The sequence below is a fragment of the Pseudorasbora parva genome, chromosome 20 (assembly GCF_024679245.1).
Source record: "Pseudorasbora parva isolate DD20220531a chromosome 20, ASM2467924v1, whole genome shotgun sequence".
Lineage (NCBI taxonomy): Eukaryota > Metazoa > Chordata > Actinopteri > Cypriniformes > Gobionidae > Pseudorasbora > Pseudorasbora parva.
The window spans coordinates 31843408-31852534 of record NC_090191.1 but is presented as its reverse complement, the minus strand read 5'-3'; the positions used below and the strand labels follow the sequence as shown (position 1 = coordinate 31852534).

Here is a 9127-nt window from a genome sequence, read left to right as displayed (position 1 = left end):
TATATTTTTTTGTAACGATTTTGCTTTTTATCTTAAAAAGACCGTGCACTATAACCTAATTAATCCGTCTATTTTTAGAAATTGCAGTTTACTCGTATAATTGTGACAGAAATCAGGTCACATTCATTGATGTGTGCACCAGATTTAAACCTTTAAACACTGTTGCGTCCTATTTAGATTTTTTTTCCAACCTTAAATGTTGCTGTATGAATGCTGAAAAGTTTATTTTTAAATTAGGCCTATTATCTATTATTTGGCTACTAATCAAGCTTGTAAGGCTTTAAAATATAAAGTCAAACTTTGCAGCTTGTTTAATATAGTTTGGTAGGCTACATAAGACTGCAAGACATTTGAATTACTGGGAAAACAACAAGCACACACAGGTTTGCTGGCCACATCAAATGTGAGTACCTTCAAATGATGGTCCACAGTCAGGAGGTTCAGAACCTTCTGGGACCTCTTTCACTGCTCTGCCACTTGGACATGAGTGGTCACAGGATGACAGGTTGGCACTTTTTTTCTCTGGCCTTCTCTAGTTAATTAATTCTTGAAATTTTGACATCACTTCATGCAGTTCTTACTGCTTGCAATGCTTACTCTGCAATATTGGCTATTTGCCTAGCTGCACTGTTTTTTTGTTGTAAGTATATGTGTTAAGTATATGTGTATATGTGTATAAGTATATGTGACCGCACTGAAAGGATTGCTCTAAATTTCGCTGCAATTGTATAGTGACAATAAAGAATCTTGAACTATTACATTACATTTATTACATTTTTTGCTGATTTACTAATTCATCTTTAGACAGGTCTAAGGAGGTCAGATCAGAGTCTTTAGCTTATAAGAAGGATAAAAGCATTCCAACCTCTTTGAGACAGTTGTGCAAACAGCTGGAGGAGAGAATCATCCAGAAATCACAACCTCACTCCATCTGCCATGAAGACAGAAAGTCTCTGGTCAGTCTCAAACAGATACATACATACATACATACATACATATATATATATATAAAATTACTTTGGTGTTGGTGAAGTTTTTTTAAAGTTTTTAGTGTCTTAGAAAGGTCCTATATAAACCGTATGCTCTTCGAAGCTTAATTTACTTGATTAAAAATACTGTAATATTGTAAAATATTATTACAATTTAAAATAACTGTTTTCTATTCTAAAATTATTTGAAAATAAAATTAATTTGTGATGGCAAATTATGGTAAATCTGAATTTTCAGCTTCATTAATTCCGTGTCCCACAGTCCTTCAGAATTCATTTTAATATGCTGATTTGATGATCATGAATAATTTCTTATTATTAGCAATGTTAAAAACAGTTCTGCTGCTTAATATTTGTTGAGTGGTATAGTTAGTTTATGCAGTCAATCTCAAACCTAAAATGCTGCCGGAAGTATGAATTCTTTTTAAAAATGAGTTTACAAGATATACCCCTTTTCTTTTTGCTTGTGATCTTCAGACTGCAGTGTTGACCTCTGAGCTGGGTCTGATCTGGCAGAACCTGAAAACCCCATCTGTAGACACCACACTGACCCAGGAAGAGAAAGTGCAGCTGCACTGCCGGACCTTTGGAGAAGTGCTGCACACCTGTGAGCAGCTGTTTCTTCAATACCTGCAGCTGACGAAAACGTTACAGAAGCGAGGCGTCTTCAGTGTCTGTGCTAATCGCAGAAGGGTGGCAGCTCAGCTCGCTATTGACTGTACACGACTGTGAGTGCTACTCTTTTTACCTAAATTACAGTGACTTTAACAGGCTCTTATCCCATAAAAAAAGCAATTTGATGTCATATAATGCGACATTGCTTATTCACAGTAGATTGTTACTGTTTTGTTTACAGCTTGAATGTTCACTCCATAAGGTGCAGGATTGTCACAGAAATCAAGGCTGCACGGAAGGCCAAAACAAGTGCTGTTACACAGAAAATGGGTCTACAGACATGCTCTATTAGCATGGAGAGGTCTAAGACGGGCACACCACAAAAAAAGGCTGCTGAGGATGACCTCAAGGAGGTGCGTTTGTGTGTATGCATGTTGTAAAAAGAGACGGTAAGGTCTTAAGGTCTTATTAGCTAATTTGTGTGTGTCCAGATTCAGGAGAAAAACTGGGAGATGGATCTGCAACATGCGTATGATCTCTTGCCCTGCCACATGGAGCCAATCTGCTATAAAACAGACAACACGCGTACGGCAAGATACAGATTTATTTAGGGATAGTTTAGCCAAAAAAATGTATTCTGTCACCATGTATTCCGGACATATGTTGTTCCAACCTGCAATGTTTTGATAGATAGATAGATAGATAGATAGATAGATAGATAGATAGATAGATAGATAGATAGATAGATAGATAGATAGATAGATAGATAGATAGATAGATAGATAGATAGATAGATAGATAGATAGATAGATAGATAGATAGATAGATAGATAGATAGATAGATAGATAGATAGATAGATAGATAGATAGATAGATAGATAGATAGATAGATAACATTTACATTACATTTACATTTAATCATTTAGCAGACGCTTTTATCCAAAGCAACTTACAAAAAAGGGGAGAGTAATAGAAGCAACGGAACAGACAAGGCCAAAAACCTGTAAGAGCTGTAAGAAATCTCAATTAATTAGCACAGTACACAACAATTTTGTTTTTTGTTTTTTTTAAGACATCTACAACAAAAACTCACGTACGCAAAGTGCCGAACACTGGATTTTGATAGCTAAGATAAAATTTGATGACAGAGTCACAAATTTTTGTATGAACTATCCCTTTTAAGTGATGGGTTATAATTTAGGATATGGCATCAGGACACTGTAACTTGTTCTTGTGTCCAGGTTCCACAGCCAGCATGGCCAGTATACCGACAGAAAAGCAGGATCAGAGTCCCAGTCAAAACCAGTTGTTCAGAATGAAGGTGACCAGGACTTTTAAATCAAACTGCAATGCACAAATTCCATATTGCAACTTTTAAAAGTTTACCGTAGCCTGTAGCCTTTATAATATTCTTTACAATTTCTCCTTCCGTCCTTGTAGGGATGTCATTCCATGCCTGACCTACAGAGGGAAACACTTCTGTGGGAGCTGGAGATAACGCTGCCCGATCGGCCTCCATCCCCATTGGTCGTACTGTCCACAGATCATCCCTCCAGCATGGAGAAACATGTCAGTCCTGGGGAGGATCTGAGGAGGTTTGGCTGTAACCAAGTTCCCATACAACATATTAATCACAGTGTGCATGAGTAATCAGAAATGGAACTGCATTTGTGCATATGTGTTTTTAGATTATTACAAGAGAGCGACTACAAGGATGACAGTAACCTTGAGGCAGAGCCGTGCCCACTTATAGAAGCCATGATCTGTTATAATTCTAGCAGACTCCAAAGGCTCAAACAAAGACTACAGGTACAGAAATAAACTCACTGCATACATAATTGTGTGAAGTATACCTGTGCCAATTTACAGTTTTTTCATGGGCATTTCTTTCTAGAAATTAATGGAAGAAGAGGAAAAAACAAAGAAGCACAAAGTTATTGTGGAGAAACCTTCACACACACAAGGAGACGTGGTCATAGTGAAGGTTTTACCTCACACCATTGTGCTCAACAAAGCAGCAGCCAGAGTGTATGATAGGATTCTCCAGGACACCATCAAACTGCACCCACCAGTCTACAATGATCTCATTAAAGAGGTGCTATGTGTTGTTGTATTTTTTTTTTATATACTATTAAAATTGATTAATATTTGTAATATTTTAAGTGTTTTTTTTGTTATGTACTTTTGGCATTTTTATTACATTTAGTTTTTTTATATTCATATGTTTTAAATATATTTATTGGTTAACTTATTCCTGTGTAAAATTCCTTATTAATTATTCCTTATTCCAAAGCTGAACTGAATTTTCAACTCCCGATACTTCAGTCTTCGGTGTCACATTATACTTCAGAAACCATTCTAAGATAATTTCTTATTATTATCAATGTTGAAAACAGTTTTAGCTGCTTATTTATTTTTTGTCATGATACACTGCCATTCAAAAGTTTGGGGTAAGATTAAAAAAAAGAAAAACAGAAAATAAATGGATACTTTTATTTAGCATAGGCACATTAAATTAATCAAAAAGACACTAAAAACATTTATGAAATTTATAAATATTCCCAAAAAGTTATGCTTATAATAAATACTGTTCTTTTGAGCTTTCTATTTATCAATTTATCTTTTTATTTTTATCAATTCTATTTATAAAATGTCCACACAAATGGATAAACAAATGGTTTTTATTTATAAAACGGCAGCACAACCTACCGTTTAACAGTAATATTACGAAATGTTTCTTTAGCACCAAATTGGCATATCAAATTTCTGAAAGATCATGTGACTGAAAACTGAAGTAATGATGCTGAAAATTCAGCTTTGCCGCCAAAGGAATACATTTGATTTTAAACTATATTAAACCAGAAACCAGTTAATTTAAGTTGTTATATGTCACAGTATTACAGTTTTTACCCGTATTTTAGATCAAATAAATGCAGTCTTGTTGAGATTAAAAGACTACTTTCAAAAACATTGAAAAACCTTAATGTTTTCAATCTTTTGACCGGGAGTATATATATCCACCCTATATTATAAACTAAGCTACAACTAATATGACTTATATTGGACTTACCTATATAATCATTCTAAACCTCTAGATCGATTCAGCATCGGTTGCTCAGATGGACCGGAACTTGGTTGAAGAAAATATGGATATGAGCAAAGTCTATGAAGAATTATCCAAAAGTATTTCAACAAAGTATTTCAACTTTGATGAGGTAAGCTGAGTTTGGGCTTGGGGACTAGTTGGCGTATTTTCAAATGTAGATATTTTGTAGATGACATCACAACATCCTCAAATCATGAAGTTTCCTCATATCACTTTCTTTGTTTAAAAGGATCCCAGGATCGAGCCTGCTCTGACAAATGCCACATGCTGCTCAAAAAGAGTAATTGATGACAAACTAATCAACCCATCACTCAGGAAACCCAACCCATACAGCATATCTTACAGGTGATCTCTTCTTTCTTATTAGCTGTGTTTGTGGTTATTTGATACCCTCAAATGATATAAAATCTTTAATTGAATGGCATAAATGCAGAGAGAGAACTAAGAGGGATGCGAACAGAAAGAGGCCTGTGGATGCGACCACACGTGCATACAGAGCCTGGTTTCATTGGTGGAGGTGTCAACTATCACTGGATGATTATCTTAACTACATTTCCAGTCAGGTAAGTTTATAATAGGAGTGTGTTTATGAGTAACGCATGCCTGATATATTCAGGATGCAGGCTCATTTGTGGACTTGAACAGTTGTGCTTGTGTTATTTGTGCCCTGGTTTTGAAGGACTCTGATTATCTGTCAGTGCTGTTTCACCTGTATGACAGTGAAGATGATGTTGATGAAGAAGCAGAGAGACACAAGCTGGCTCAGCTGCAGAGAGATGAGAGGAGAAGGTCTGGTATTAACAACTAGGATTCATTCCTAGTTTATCCTCCCTCATTTTGATGATGTGCAATTGTTTTTCGTCCATCAGACAACACTTCTAATACTGAGAATGTGACTGTGAGCAAATGGCTAAATGCAAATGTTTCGCCTGTTCCATTTATTTAACTTCTATAATTAAATCTGTAGATTTTAGCTTCTAATTTTTATCAGACCCTCATCTCTTCCAGAGTGCAGCAGGAAAGAATCAATTCACTTAGGAGACAGAAACAGGAATTTGTTCCTGGATTCTGGAACATCAACACCATAAAGATGGGAGGACTGGGGATGGAACCAGAACTAGATGGTATGCTATTGTTTTCTATAAAAAAGTAAGGTTTCATTTATGAACATGCATTTTTTTAGTGTTCAAAAAAGGCATGAGTGCCAAAATATCTGTGTTTCAGAGAAAAATCCAGAAGAGGAAATACAAGATGCAGTGAGTTCATGTTCTCTTCCTCATAATATAATGCCTCACTTCTGTTTTTCACTGATTTCTGCTTTGTCATCATTATCATGTCATGTTAGTGTTATTTTAGGATGGGCAGACAGATAGATAGATAGATAGATAGATAGATAGATAGATAGATAGATAGATAGATAGATAGATAGATAGATAGATAGATAGATAGATAGATAGATAGATAGATAGATAGATAGATAGATAGATAGATAGATAGATAGATAGATAGATAGATAGATAGATAGTTTGATTGATAGTTTGATTGATAGTTTGATTGATAGATAGATAGTTTGATTGTTTGATGTTCTTCAGTCTGTGGGAGAGGATGTGTGTCCTGAAGAGGAGGGTGAAGGTCCAGCTGCTGGTCTGCTGGATGGAGAACAGATGCAGGTCAGGCTGGAAAGGGTCTGGAACGCCCTGCGTCTGCCAGAAGGACAGCGACTAGACATGGCCATCAAATACAGCTCCCATGAGTACAGGGACCATCTGCAGGAGGTAGAGATAATGTGAATAAACTCTTCTGGCTCTCCATGATGATCATCAAGGTTTTATGTTGTCAAGTGGGTTTATTTGTGCTATCAGGCAATAGCTGCTTGGGAGCAGGCTGCTCGTTTGATCCAGAAGAGGGAGCTCTTGCTCTCCAGGTTGGAGGACTTTGAGAGGGAGGCATCTGACCCCAACAGATTTTTCCGGCGAGGTACATTAGAGGGACATCGTAATGACTTTTGACCCTTTTTTGAAATTTGGGATGGTGTATTGCTGCATCGCTTTATATTTCGAGACATTATTATTATTTGAACAAAAGAATGAATCTAATACAGATTCATTGCAAACACACAGGTTATCATGGTTCATCTATCGCTAGAATGGAGGAGGCAAGTCAAAGGGAGAATCTCAACTCTCAGATTTCAGTTGTAGATCAAGAACTGTCCAAGACTATGGACCACATCACAACCCGTTTCAATGACAGCATCAGCTATGAGGTGAGTGTATACAAGGACCCCATTGGTTAGAAACTGTTCATCCTGTTGTTCTTTCTTGTCACTGCTGTTTTGGTTCCAACAGGGTCGGCCATACACGGAGAAGATGCGCTGGGACCGTACTGAGATGCTGTACTGGCTGCAGCAGGAGAGAAGAGTCCATTCGCTGGAGATGTTTGTAGAAGGACGAGCGGCTCTTCCTGTAAGGCTTCCTCCTCTGAGCCAAAGCCAGGAGCTTCACTCAGGCAACCATCAAAATCTCCATGAACAACTTCCATCCAACTGTGAGAGACGTGGCCATTTAATGCAACACTGTGAACTTTAAAAAATATATACTGATGTAGGCCAAATACTAGCAAATAAAACAAGATCTGTTGATTTTTATAGAGCTGATTGATTCATTTTGATTATGAGATTAAATAAATACAGTTTGTTTATATGTATTACACACCAGTGTTATTTTAGTATATCTAAGATACTATTATTGTTTTTATTAATATTTTGTATTAGTTATAATTTTAATTTTTCAATTTTAATTTTAAAGAATTAGTAATTTTGTTTGTGTGTTTTATATGTAGTTTTATTCATTTTTATTTATCAGTTATTTTAGTACTTCTTCTTTTTCTTTCGGCTGTTCCCTTCAGGGGTCTCCACAGCGAATCATCTGCCTCCATCTAGTCCTATCCTCTGTATCCTCTTCTCTCAGACCGACTACCTTCATGTCCTCCTTCACTACATCCATAAACCTCCTCTTTGGTCTTCCTCTTGACCTCCTGCCCAGCTCTAACCTCAGCATCCTTTTACCAATATATTCACTCTCCCTCCTCTGAAAATGTCCAAACCATCTCAACCTGGCCTGTCTAACTTTGTCTCCAAAACATCTCACATGTGCTGTCCCTCTGATGTACTCATTCCTGATCCTACCCATCATTGTCACTCCCAAAGAGAACCTCAACATCTTCAGCTCTGCTACCTCTAGCTCTTCCTCCTATCTTTTCCTCAGTGCAACTGTCTCCAAATCATAAGACATCGCTGGTCTCACTACTGTCCTGTACTGTACACCTTTCCTTTCATTCTTGCTGGTACTCTTTTATCACACAACAGACCTGATACTTTTCTCCACCCATTCCGACCTGCCTGCACACACTTCTTTACCTCTTTTCCACACTCCCCATTGCTCTGGACTTTTGACCCTAAGTACTTAAACTCCTGCACCTTCTTTACCTCTTCTCCCTGTAACCTCACTGTTCCACTTGGTTCCCTCTCATTCACACACATGTATTCTTCTTCCTGCGACTAACCTTCATTCCTCTTCTCTCCAGAGCAAACCTCCACCTCTCTAGACTTTCCTCCACCTGCTCCCTGCTCTCACTACAGATCACAATGTCATCCGCAAACATTATAGTCCATGGAGATTCCTGTCACCACCGCAAACAAGAGGGGGCTCAGAGCCGATCCTTGATGCAGTCCCACCTTCACCGTGAAGTCCTCTGTCTCACCTACGGCACACCTTACCACTGTCCTACGGCTCTCATACATATCCTGGACTACTCTAACATACTTCTCTGCCACTCCAGACCTCCTCATACAATACCACAGCTCCTCTCTTGGCACTCTGTCATATGCTTTCTCTAAATCTACAAAGACACAGTGCAGCTCTTTCTGACCCTCTCTGTACTTCTCTATTAACATTCTAAAAGCAAATAATGCATCTGTAGTGCTCTTTCTAGGCATGAAACCATACTGCTGCTCATAAATGTCCACTTCTCCTCTTTGCCTTGCTTCCACTACTCTTTCCCACAACTTCATTGTACGGCTCATCAGCTTAATACCTCTGTAGTTTCCACAACTCTGCACATCTTCCTTGTTCTTCATCACGGCCAACTGCCTTTCCTCTCTTCATCCTCTTCAAAGCTCTCCTAACTTCACCCTTGCTAATACTTTCTACTTCCTGGTCAACAATAGTTGCCTCTATTTTAGTACATTAAGTTAAAATTAAAGAAATTTTAATTGTTTTACTTTTAGTTAACTATAATATGCCTGCTATATATTGTAGACCTACAGTTTATAATTAAAATTATTGTATAAAATGGCAAATGATGCTATGGATTATATTGATTGATTATTTAAGTTATACATAATAACTATATGTAGTGA

At 37.4% G+C, this 9127-nt stretch overlaps 1 protein-coding gene across 1 annotated transcript; it reads left to right on the top strand.

Annotated features, from left to right (window-relative positions):
- Positions 1–116: 116 nt before the first annotated feature.
- On the top strand, positions 117–7347 carry ccdc87 (coiled-coil domain containing 87). The gene is made up of 19 exons (XM_067428549.1): positions 117–505; positions 805–956; positions 1467–1717; positions 1846–2017; positions 2096–2189; positions 2846–2925; positions 3045–3199; positions 3293–3413; positions 3499–3699; positions 4700–4819; positions 4940–5055; positions 5144–5273; positions 5390–5499; positions 5719–5834; positions 5935–5966; positions 6303–6485; positions 6573–6687; positions 6831–6973; positions 7056–7347. The coding sequence occupies exons 1-19, from the start codon at positions 418–420 to the stop codon at positions 7293–7295; spliced, it is 2619 nt and encodes an 872-aa protein (XP_067284650.1). The 5' UTR covers positions 117–417; the 3' UTR covers positions 7296–7347.
- Positions 7348–9127: the final 1780 nt, after the last annotated feature.